We start from the raw sequence: 12,719 nt of genomic DNA, 5'->3' as shown, positions 1-12,719 counted from the left end.
TATGTGTGAAATGCTTGATAGTGTATGTGATGTAAACAGAGAGGTCTACTTTCTTGGGGACCTGAATATTGACTGGTTTTCATCAAGCTGTCTGCTTAAGAGGAAGCTTCTTACTGTAACCAGTGCCTGTAATCTGGTTCAGGTTATTAATCAACCTACCAGGGTGTTTACAAACACTACAGGAACAAGATCATCTACATGTATCGATCACATTTTTACTAATGCTACAGAACTTTGTTCTAAAGCTGTATCCGTACCCATTGGATGCAGTGATCACAATATAGTGGCTATATCCAGGAAAGCCAAAGTTCCAACAGCTGGGCCTAAAATAGTGTATAAGAGATCATACAAAATACTTTGCTGTGACTCTTATGTGGATGATGTTAAAAAATATTTGTTGGTCTGATGTGATTAATGAGGAGCATCCAGACGCTGCACTTGATGAATTTATGAAATTGCTTCTTCCAATTATTGATAAACATGCACCTGTTAAGAAACTGACTGTTAGAACTGTTAAGAAACTGACTGTTAGAACTGTTAAGAAACTGACTGTTAGAACTGTTAAGAAACTGACTGTTAGAAGTGTTAAGGCTCCATGGATTGATGAGGAACTGAAAAACAGTATGGTTGAAAGAGATGGTGCAAAATGAGTAGCTAATAGGTCTGGCAGGACATCTGACTGGCTGACTTACAGCAGATTGAGAAATGATGTGACTAAACTCAAAAAGAAGAAGAAACTTTTATGAAGCCAAAATAAATTATATAAAGAATGATGGGAAAAAACTTTGGAGTACTTTAAATGAAATTATGGACAGAAAGACAAATTCAAGAGGTGGAAATATTATTGTTAACGATCAATAATGACAAACCTCCTGACATTGACAACTTAGATGGAAAGCTACTGAGGATGGTAGCTGACTCTATAGCCACTCCTATCTGTCATATTTTTAATCTGAGCCTAGAGGAAAGTCTTTGTCCTCAGGCCTGGAGGGAAGCCAAAGTAATTCCACTACCAAAGAGTGGTAAAGCGGCCTTTACTGGTTCTAACAGCAGACCTACAGTATAAGCTTGCTGCCAGCTCCTAGCAAACTGTTGGGAAAAATTGTGTTTGACCAAATACAATGCTATTTCTCTCTAAACAAATTAACAACAGACTTTCTGCATGCTTATAGAGAAGGGTACTCAACATGTACTGCACTGACACAAATGACTGATGATTGTTTGAAAGAAATTGATAATAAGAAGATTGTGTGAGCTGTACTGTTAGATTTCAGTGCAGCCTTTGAAATTACTGACCATAACCTGTTGTTGAAAAAACTTAAGTGCTATGGCTTTTCAACCTCTGCCATATCGTGGATTCAGAGCTATCTATCTAATATAACTCAAAGGGTTTTCTTTCATGGAAGCTTCTCTAATATCAAACATGTAAAGTGTGGTGTACCGCAGGGCAGCTCTCTAGGCCCTTTACTCTTTTCTATTTTTACCGATGACCTGCCACTGGCATTAAACAAAGCACGTGTGTCCATGTATGCTGATGATTCAACCATATACGCATCAGCAACCACAGCTAATGAAGTCACTGAAACCCTTAACAAAGAGTTGCAGTCTGTTTGGAATGGGTGGCCAGTAATAAACTGGTCCTGAACATCTCTAAAACTAAGAGCATTGTATTTGGTACAAATCATACCTTAAGTGCTAGACCTCAGCTGATTCTGGTAATAAATGGTGTGGCTGTAAAACAAGTTGAGGAGACTAAATTACTTGGTGTTACCTTAGATTGTAAACTGTCATGGTCAAAACATATAGGTTAAATGGTTGCAAAGATTGGGAGAGGTCTAGCCGTAATAAAGAGATGCTTGACACCACACTCCAAAAAGCAAGTTCTGCAGGGTCTAGTTTTGTCTAATCTTGATTATTGTCCAGTCGTGTGGTCCAGTGCGTCAAGGAAAGACCTAGTTAAGCTGCAGCTGGCCCCGAACAGAGTGGCACGTTTTGCTCTTAATTGTAATCAGAGGGATGATATAAATACTATGCATGCCAGTCTCTCTTGGTTAAGAGTTGAGGAGAGACTGACTGCATCACTTCTTCTTTTTATAAGAAACATTAATGTGTTGAAAATCCCAAATTGTTTACATAGTCAACTTACACACAGCTCTGAGACACACACTTATCCCACCAGACATGCCACCAGGGGTCTTGTCACAGTCCCCAAATCCAGAACAAATTCAAGAAAACGTAGAGTATTATATAGAGCCCTTATTGCATGGAACTTCCTTCCATCTCATATTGCTCAGATAAACAGCAAACTCGGTTTCAAAAAACAGATGAAGCAACACTTCACGGCACAACTCCTCTCCCCTATTTGACCTGGATAGTTTGTGTGTATTCATTGATATGTAGGCTATTTGACCTGGATAGTTTGTGTGTATTCATTGATATGTAGGCTATTTGACCTGGATAGTTTGTGTGTATTCATTGATATGTAGGCTATTTGACCTGGATAGTTTGTGTGTATTCATTGATATGTAGGCTATTTGACCTGGATAGTTTGTGTGTATTCATTGATATGTAGGCTATTTGACCTGGATAGTTTGTGTGTATTCATTGATATGTAGGCTATTTGACCTGGATAGTTTGTGTGTATTCATTGATATGTAGGCTATTTGACCTGGATAGTTTGTGTGTATTCATTGATATGTAGGCTATTTGACCTGGATAGTTTGTGTGTATACATTGATATGTAGGCTATTTGACCTGGATAGTTTGTGTTTACAGTATGTATTGATATGTAGGCTATTTGATCTAGATAGTTTGTGTGTATACATTGATATGTAGGCTATTTGACCTGGATAGTTTGTGTGTATTCATTGATATGTAGGCTATTTGACCTGGATAGTTTGTGTGTATACATTGATATGTAGGCTACGTGTGCTTTTTTTTAATTTTTATGTAGTTCTGTTCTTGACCTGTTGTTGTCTATTGATGCTCTGTATTATGTCATTCTGTATTATGTTTTGTGTGGAACCCCAGGAAGAGTAGCTGCTGCTTTTGCATCAGCTAATGGGGATCCTGATAAAATACCAATACCAATACCAATGAAAAGAGAGCATGTATTATGAATTGTTTTTCTGCACCCATACAGTACAGTATGCAAGGCATAGTTAAAGTAGTTTACCAGAGATCTACTTTAGTAAGCGGATGGTTACCTTCTAGTATGATGGTGACTGGGTTGGGCCTGAAACCCTCTCCTCCTGGGCAGAGTGTATTATAGTCCGCTGCAAAACACATTTCATATCAGTACACTCATATGGGTTATACACTTCAAGTATACGTTTCCATTTTGTCTGTTGTCGAGTAACAAAGGCTCCATTTTCACAGGCAGCCCAATTCCGATATTTAGCTCAAAATACCAATTATTGGCAAACTATCAGAATTGGGCTGCCTGTGTAAACACAGCCAAAAGGTTTGAATGTAACAGGACCAATCATTGAACAAGTAGTGAAGAATGTAGAACTGACTGAATTCAGAAACCGTAGTGATGAGGTGTAGCCAAATCAGACTAACCTGGTCTGTACGAGCATAAAATAAAATATTGTAATAAATATTAATAAATGCATACTTTGTTAACCTACTCAGACCGACTACAGCAAACCTAAAAGGGGTATGTCCCATTACACTGTTGTGAGTGTGTATTGTTATAAGAGTGTGTGAGCCTGTACATAAAGGAATTAAATAATTGTTTTGCCCGGCACCAGTATTCTCAAGTTTAGAATATGCATTTTACCCTCCTTTTCTTCATTGAGCCTCTACACATGCAATGATACAGGAAGCTAAATAAACAATCACATAATCAAACAAAGTGTGTCTTACAGGTGTTGGAAGCAGAGCAGAGTTCACAGGGGTTTCCCCAGGCACGCCCCAGGGAGCAGCAGCAGGAGGAGCGACTGACTCCCACCCCCACCTCCACACTGCAGGACCGCCTGTCACCCCTGGGTCCATTCTCCAGGAAACAGTTCCCCACACGTGTGTCTGGTACACAGAGAGGAGGAGAACCAACAGGGTTGTGTTCATTAAGGCATGCAACTGAAAACCATTTGAAACATTTTGGAACAGACAATAAAAAGGAGCGTTTATTATGGGTTTAATGTATTTTTTCTCTCCATTAGGTGCCTACTACATGACTCAAAGCAGTAATTACAGTTGACATCGGTGAGACCACAGGGTTCATTAGGGCAGTGTTTCCCAACTCCAGTCCTCCAGTAACCCCTACAGCACACATTATATAGGGCAGTGTTTCCCAACTCCAGTCCTCCAGTAACCCCTACAGTACACATTATGTAGGACAGTGTTTCCCAACTCCAGTCCTCCAGTAACCCCTACAGCACACATTATATAGGGCAGTGTTTCCCAACTCCAGTCCTCCAGTAACCCCTACAGTACACATTATGTAGGACAGTGTTTCCCAACTCCAGTCCTCCAGTAACCCCTACAGTACACATTATGTAGGACAGTGTTTCCCAACTCCAGTCCTCCAGTAACCCCTACAGCACACATTATATAGGGCAGTGTTTCCCAACTCCAGTCCTCCAGTAACCCCTACAGCACACATTATGTAGGACAGTGTTTCCCAACTCCAGTCCTCCAGTAATCCCTACAGCACACATGTTTGTTGTAGCCCTGGACAAACACATCTGATTCTACTTGTGAACTAATCATCAAGCCCTCAATTAGTTGAATTTATCTGGGGGAACAACAAACACGTGTGTTGTCGGGGCTACTCAAGGACCAGAGTTGGGAAACACTGCATTAGGACACGCAATTGAGAATGTTTTAAAACGTTTTGCCATGAAAAAGTAAAATGAGTTTGAGGACTGGTGAATGAGCGTGTATTATTAGATTATTAGATGTGTTTTTCTCTCAGTTTTAGTGTCTAATGAACATGACCTAAAGGGTTTAGGACAGTTGATATTGGTGTACACTAACAGAAACACACAACTTTTAGGAGTTATCATTGCTTATGAACCACTTATGTGTGATGCATTATGTGTGATGCTTTGTGCAACACTATGTGAAGCATTATACACTGTAGTACATTTATAGTCATTTATGCAGTTACAGGCTGCTATAAACAGCTATTCACTGTAATTACAGGCTGCTATAAACAGCTATTCACTGTAATTACAGGCTGCTATAAACAGCTATTCACTGTAATTACAGGCTGCTATAAACAGCTATTCACTGTAATTACAGGCTGCTATAAACAGCTATTCACTGTAATTACAGGCTGCTATAAACAGCTATTCACTGTAATTACAGGCTGCTATAAACAGCTATTCACTGTAATTACAGGCTGCTATAAACAGCTATTCACTGTAATTACAGGCTGCTATAAACAGCTATTCACTGTAATTACAGGCTGCTATAAACAGCTATTCACTGTAATTACAGGCTGCTATAAACAGCTATTCACTGTAATTACAGGGTGCTATAAACAGCTATTCAGGGTGCTATGAATATCAATTCACTGCTAGGAATGCTTATGGAGTTGCAGGTATTGTAATGCAAACCCATAGAAGCCTATAGCAGGCGCTATAGATGCGTTGTACACAGGTAGGTGTTTTACTAGATATTCAAGGTGACCTGTAATAACTTACCTACACATCCCACCCCAGTAGGGTTGAGTTCAAAGTCTGGAGGACAGTTACACTCGTAGGAGCCGTCGATGTTCACACACAGCCCGTTCACACAGTTGATGGGGTCCAGGCACTCGTCCACGTCTGGGTTACACACACAGACACAGACACAAGCCTTTCACTTTTCAAACAATAAATATAAATATGATATAAATATAATATGAAATATGATACACTACGATCCCCAATAATCATAAATGATTTGTACAGCAGCTTCCATGAGACATGTCACTTTGACACCACTAAAAAAATCTCCCCATCACAATGTTGGAAAACTATGGAAATATGAAAACCATGAATCATGGTGGGTGGTGGTGGTGGTGGTGGTACGTATTCAGAGATCCCCAGAGATCCTACACTGTAAACCTCACCATCAAACACATTCTTCTACCTGTTTAAACCTTCAACCCCCATCCACTTCAGACTGCACTGACACCCCATAAAGGAGAACATCCAGGTTAAAAGGTCATGTCATCTAATCTGGAGCAGAGCAGAGACTTAGCCTGCTTCCAAAATGGCACCCTACTCCCTATTTGGTGGAGCACTACATCGGGAATAGGATCCATCTCAGCTGCTGGCTTAGGAGGATGGCATCAGAGTTAGTCTGGGGCTAGTGGGACAATCAGCCATGTGTTCTCAATCACCTTACCTGGTCACACAGATGGGTAAACAGAGAGAGGGACAGAAGGCTAGACGGGAAGATAGATGGAAGGATGGACAAACAGGAAGGTAGACAGACAGAAAGACAGACAGACTGACTGACTAAAACAGTGGTAACGTGGGTGAGATAGATTGGTAGACTGAAGGATAGACAGAGGGGCAGCCAGACAACCAGCCAGCTAGCCAGAGCCAGCTAGAGCTAGCCAACCAGCCAGCCAGCGCCTCCCAGCCAGAGCCAGGGCAGCAAGAGCCAGCCAGCCAGCCAGAGCCAGCCAGCCAGCCAGCGCCTCCCAGCCAGAGCCAGCTAGCCAGCCAGACGGTCAGACGGTCATGTCATACCTGTACAATTGCCTCCGGAGCGGTCCAGCTCATAGCCGTCGTTACAGATACAGCGGAACATGCCGGGGATGTTCTTACACGTGCCAAACACACAGATATTCTGGAAGGTGCACTCGTCAATATCTGCAGAGAATCAGCAAGAGACAAAACAATCAATATATTTACCTTTTTCTTATTAATGGAAATGATCTTCATGTATATATGGAGTTATTCATATTTTGTCTGTCCAAAGTACACAAGGTGTTGTACACACACATTGGCCACTTTAATAACTGGATCACTAGTCACTTTAATAATGCCACTTTAATAATGTTCACATATCTTACATTACTCATCTCATACTGTATGTATATATTGTATTTTATACCATCTATTGCATCTTGCCTATGCCGCTCGGTCCATATATTTATATGTATGTATTCTTATTCCATTCCTTTACTTAGATTTGTGTGTATTAGGTAGTTGTTGTGGAATTGTTAGATATTACTGCACTGTCGGAACTAGAAGCACAAGCATTTTGCTACACTCGCATTAACATCTGCTAACCATGTGTATGTGACCTATAACATTTGATTTGAGGGTATACAGTATGTCATTGCACTCGTGTTCCAATGACTCTCTTAGGGGAAATGTAGTATTGTACTGGTATTGTTATGTATTTGCCACAAACCTTCTTGTACAGGTTTGAATGAATAGAAACCTATATTGCATCAATAACGGCTCATCATTGCGGTGGCATAGGGTATTAGGGTGGTGCTCTACACGATACGTAGGGTTAATTCGCCACTTGACGCTGATCTGGGATCAGTTTAACATTTTCCCCACTAATGGTTAAGGTTATGATAGGGGGAGGGGAAGCTGATCCTAGATCTGTACCAAGCGGAAACTTCACCCCGGAGCTGCTATACACTCTGTGAATGGACTGTGAGATAGATAGGGGCCAGGGACTCACCTTGGCAGGTGCGGCTGTCCGGGGCAGGGGTGAATCCCATCTCACACTCACAGCGGTAACCCCCAGGGGTGTTGAGACACTGGCCGTTCTCACACAGATTCACGTTCTCTGCACACTCATCCTCGTCTGTCACCACATAGGGATCAAACAGGGGTTAACATCATATCTTCAAGACAATTCAGTGACGGGAGAAGGACATTTAATTGTTATATAGGCCAATGCCCATACATCCATGGTTGAGATGGGTTAGAGGGTTGGAGAGTTAGAGGGTTCAGAGGGTCGGAAAGTGTTGATGATTCCTGGGTCAGAGGGTCTGAGGGTCAGAGAGTCAGAGGGTCAGAGGGTCAGATAGTTAGAATGTGTTGATGATCCCTGGGTCAGAGGGTCAGAGGGTTAGAGGGTCAGAGGGTCAGAGGGTCAGATAGTTAGAATGTGTTGATGATCCCTGGGTCAGAGGGTCAGAGGGTCAGAGGGTCAGAGGGTCAGATAGTTAGAATGTGTTGATGATCCCTGGGTCAGAGGGTCAGAGGGTCAGAGGGTCAGAGAGTCAGAGAGTCAGAGGGTCAGAGGGTCAGAGAGTTAGAACGTGTTGATGATCCCTGGGTCAGAGGGTCTGAGGGTCAGAGGGTCAGAGGGTCAGAGAGTTAGAATGTGTTGATGATCCCTGGGTCAGAGGGTCAGAGGGTCAGAGAGTTAGAACGTGTTGATGATCCCTGGGTCAGAGGGTCAGAGGTTTGGAGGGTCGGGGAGGAATGTGTTGCTTTGGTTAAAAGCCTCTACTAAATGACTAGACACAAACATCTATTATTTTAACAAATAAAGCATTTAAGAGAATTCAATTAACTGAACGTGAAAATATATGGACATAGCATTGGTTATGACATGAACACAGTACATAACAGTAGCTAACACTGGTTATGGCATGAACACAGTACATAACAGTACCTAACACTGGTTATGACATTAACACCAACAGTAGCATGGACAATATGGATAAGCCAACTCTCTGCAGCTGTTTAACGGTTACCATGGTAATATACACTGAGTGTACAGAAACATTAAGAACACCTGTTCTTTCCATGACATAGCGTGACCAGGTGAATCCAGGTGGAACCTATGGTCCCTTGTTAAATCCACTTCAATCAGTATAGATGAAGGTGAGGCAAAAGATGTAAGTGCCTTTGAACGGGGTATGGTAGTAGATGTCAGGCACCCCGGTTTGTGTCAAGAACTGCAACGCTACTGGGTTTTTCACGCTCAACAGTTTCCTGTGTGTATCAAGAATGATCCACCACCCAAAGGACATCCAGTCAACTTGACACAACTATGGGAAGCACTGGCTTCAACATGGGCCAGTATGCCTGTGGAACGCTTTTGACACCTTGTAGAGTCCATGCCTCAACGAATTAAGGCTGTTCTGAGGGCAAAAGGGGTGATGCAAGTCAATATTAAGAAGGTGTTCTTAATGTCCGGTATACTCAGTGTAGACAGAGTGTGTTACCTGAACAGGTGAAGCCGTCTCCAGTGAAGCCCTCAGCGCAGGCGCAGCGGTAGGAGCCGGGTGTGTTCAGACATTTGGCGTTGGCACTGCAGTGGCTCGTCCCATTGGTGCACTCATCCATATCTAACACACACACACACACACCAATGGGCTAGGGCTCTACCCAAGTTCAAATCGGTCCAATCAGAAAATGTCTAGCAACCAATTTCCGTACAGAAAGAGTATTCATTCTTATGTTGCTATATTTTCGATACATGAGTTGAATCCCAGCTAATACAAATTCATTTCCAGAATGGATTGTATCAGAGCCTTGAGCAAGGCTCCAAACTGCACCATAGCTGACTGATCCATGGCTGACTGCAACATGGCTAACTGCACCATGGCTGACTGCAACACGGCTGACTGATCCATAGCTGACTGATTCATAGCTGACTGCAACACGGCTGACTGATCCATAGCTGACTGATCCATAGCTGACTGCATCATAGCTGACTGCATCATAGCTGACTGCATCATAGCTGACTGATCCGTAGCTGACTGGTCCATAGCTGACTGATCCATAGCTGACTGATCCATAGCTGACTGCATCATAGCTGACTGATCCATAGCTGACTGATCCATAGCTGACTGCAACATAGCTGACTGATCCATAGCTGACTGATCCATAGCTGACTACAACATAGCTGACTGCACCATAGCTGACTGATCCATAGCTGACTGCATCATAGCTGACTGCATCATAGCTGACTGCATCATAGCTGACTGATCCATAGCTGACTGATCCATAGCTGACTGATCCATAGCTGACTGATCCATAGCTGACTGATCCATAGCTGACTGATCCATAGCTGACTGCACCACAGCTGACTGCATCATAGCTGACTGATCCATAGCTGACTGCATCATAGCTGACTGCATCATAGCTGACTGCATCATAGCTGACTGATTCATAGCTGACTGATTCATAGCTGACTGATTCATAGCTGACTGATCCATAGCTGACTGATCCATAGCTGACTGATCCATAGCTGACTGATCCATAGCTGACTGCATCATAGCTGACTGCATCATAGCTGACTGCATCATAGCTGACTGATCCATAGCTGACTGATCCATAGCTGACTGATTCATAGCTGACTGATTCATAGCTGACTGATCCATAGCTGTATGTGTGTGTGTATCGGGGAGTGGGGTAAAAGCAAAAAGTAATTTCCCTGCAATGAATATGATCAAGTAGTCTTCTGCTTATGAAAGGGGATTGAATCCTTGCACTCAACATGATTGTTGTGTTCATCTGACCTTTGAACCCTATTTGAACCTCTTTTCTACCTGGATTCACAGTTCAAAAGGAATGCTGATTGTATGAACTAGCCAATCATTGTCTCACGTCAGATGGCGTCACTCCTACGAGACGCTCGTCCCTCAACCGATACGTTTTATAGGACGTAGAACCGATCTCTAAAAAATAATCTAGATTTTGCCCATCCACCTAACATTAGCTCCTAATTCTGAAAATCACTCCGCTCTCGGTAGCTATGACGCACTGGTTGCTATGGCAAACCATGCTAGATCCGCTGAGCAAACCTGCTCCAGCTAGCAGCCTAGTGTAAGATGTTTGAAGGGCCATACATTAGCTAGTTCGCCAGAAACCGACTGAATCTCCGGCAAGGCTCTGATGAAGATCTGAACATACATTTGCAACCATTTTGTGTTTTGCAGAGAAGTTGATTGATTGATCATGATTTATTGTCCCCTAGATACAGTTCCTTCTTTGTCTTTATGCTGCAGTAGTTTGTGTCGGGGGGCTAGGGTCAGTTGGTTATATCTGGAGTACTTCTCCTGTCTTATCCAGTGTCCTGTGTGAATTTAAGTATGCTCTCTCTAATTCTCTCCTTCTCTCTTTCTTTCTCTCTCTCGGAGGACCTGAGCCCTAGGACCATACGTCAGGACTACCGGGCATGATGACTCCTTGCTGTCCCCAGTCCACCTGGCCTTGCTGCTGTTCCAGTTTCAACTGTTCTGTCTGCGGTTATGGAACCCCTACCTGTCCCAGACCTGCTGTTTTCAACTCTTAATGATCGGCTATGAAAAGCCAACTGACATTTATTCCTGATTATTACTTGACCATGCTTGTCATTTATGAACATTTTGAACATCTTGGCTCTCTCTAATTCTCTCTTTCTCTCTTTCTTTCTCTCTCTCGGAGGACCTGAGCCCTAGGACCATACGTCAGGACTACCGGGCATGATGACTCCTTGCTGTCCCCAGTCCACCTGGCCTTGCTGCTGTTCCAGTTTCAACTGTTCTGCCTGTGGTTATGGAACCCCTACCTGTCCCAGACCTGCTGTTTTCAACTCTTAATGATCGGCTATGAAAAGCCAACTGACATTTATTCCTGATTATTATTTGACCATGCTTGTCATTTATGAAAATTTTGAACATCTTGGCCATGTTCTGTTATAATCTCCACCCGGCACAGCCAGAAGAGGACTGGCCACCCCTCATAGCCTGGTTCCTCTCTAGGTTTCTTCCTAGGTTTTGGCCTTTCTAGGGAGTTTTTCCTAGCCACCGTGCTTCTACACCTGCATTGCTTGCTGTTTGGGGTTTTAGGCTGGGTTTCTGTACAGCACTTCGAGATATTAGCTGATGTACGAAGGGCTATATAAAATAAACTTGATTTGATTTGATCTAGTGTCTGAGCCAGTGGAAAGTCTATACATTGTGTGTGTATGGATTGAAGTGTATGGACTGAGCAGATGGAGGTTGGAGGCTGGGGGGGCCTACCTATGCAGTTGACTCCGTCGCCCACCCAGCCGACACGGCAGGAACAGCGGAAGTCCCCGGGGGTGTTGACACAGTTGGCGTTGACGTCACAGTTGTGAGCCCCGATCTCACACTCATCCATGTCTACACAGAAGGAGTGACATTCAGTAATTCCAATACAGGACATCTCACAGAAGCCAGATATATTTACTTTCATGAATTTCAATAAATCTATTGTTAATGTTGATAATCAGTACCAGTCAAAAGTTTGGACTCACCTACTAATTCAAGGGTTTTCCTTTGTTTGTAATATTTTCTACATTGTAGAATAATAGTGAAGACATCAAAACTATGAAATAACACATATGGAATCATGTAGTAACCAAAAAAGTGTTAAACAAATCAAAATATATTCTATATTTTAGATTCTTCAAAATAGCCACCGTTTGCCTTGATGACAGCTTTGCACACTCTTAGCATTCTCTCAACCAGTCTAATTTCCATTAAGAACACCTGAACACCTGGCCCAAGCAATGTCTTAAAGTAATGATGGACTGTTGTTTCTCTTTGCTTATTTGAGCTGTTCTTGCCATAATATGGACTTGATCTTTTATCAAATATGGCTATCTTCTGTATACCCACCCTACCTTGTCACAACACAACTGATTGGCGCAAGCGCATTAAGAAATTCCACAAATCAATTTTTTACAAGGCACACCTGTTAATTGAAATGCATTCCAGGTGACTACCTCACGAAGCTGGTTGAGAGATGCCAAGAGTGACTACTTTGAAGAAATACTTTTTTGGTTAC

The 12,719-nt window shown here is 42.6% G+C and overlaps 1 protein-coding gene across 1 annotated transcript in view; it reads right to left on the bottom strand.

The window, feature by feature from the left end:
- LOC120026153 (fibrillin-2-like) overlaps nt 1-12,719 on the bottom strand; it is a gene marked incomplete at its 5' end in the record, with an annotated part of 236,899 nt that overhangs the window by 68,360 nt on the left and 155,820 nt on the right. The window contains 7 exons of the mRNA XM_038970976.1: nt 3,207-3,275; nt 3,871-4,029; nt 5,655-5,777; nt 6,693-6,815; nt 7,645-7,770; nt 9,146-9,268; nt 11,930-12,052. Of these exons, the coding sequence (XP_038826904.1) occupies nt 3,207-3,275; nt 3,871-4,029; nt 5,655-5,777; nt 6,693-6,815; nt 7,645-7,770; nt 9,146-9,268; nt 11,930-12,052 (846 nt within the window). The remainder of the gene's footprint in view (nt 1-3,206; nt 3,276-3,870; nt 4,030-5,654; nt 5,778-6,692; nt 6,816-7,644; nt 7,771-9,145; nt 9,269-11,929; nt 12,053-12,719) is intronic.

This window comes from Salvelinus namaycush, chromosome 31, assembly GCF_016432855.1.
Source record: "Salvelinus namaycush isolate Seneca chromosome 31, SaNama_1.0, whole genome shotgun sequence".
Lineage (NCBI taxonomy): Eukaryota > Metazoa > Chordata > Actinopteri > Salmoniformes > Salmonidae > Salvelinus > Salvelinus namaycush.
Note: the sequence above shows the minus strand (reverse complement) of the source record. Positions and strands in the feature narration are given on the sequence as shown.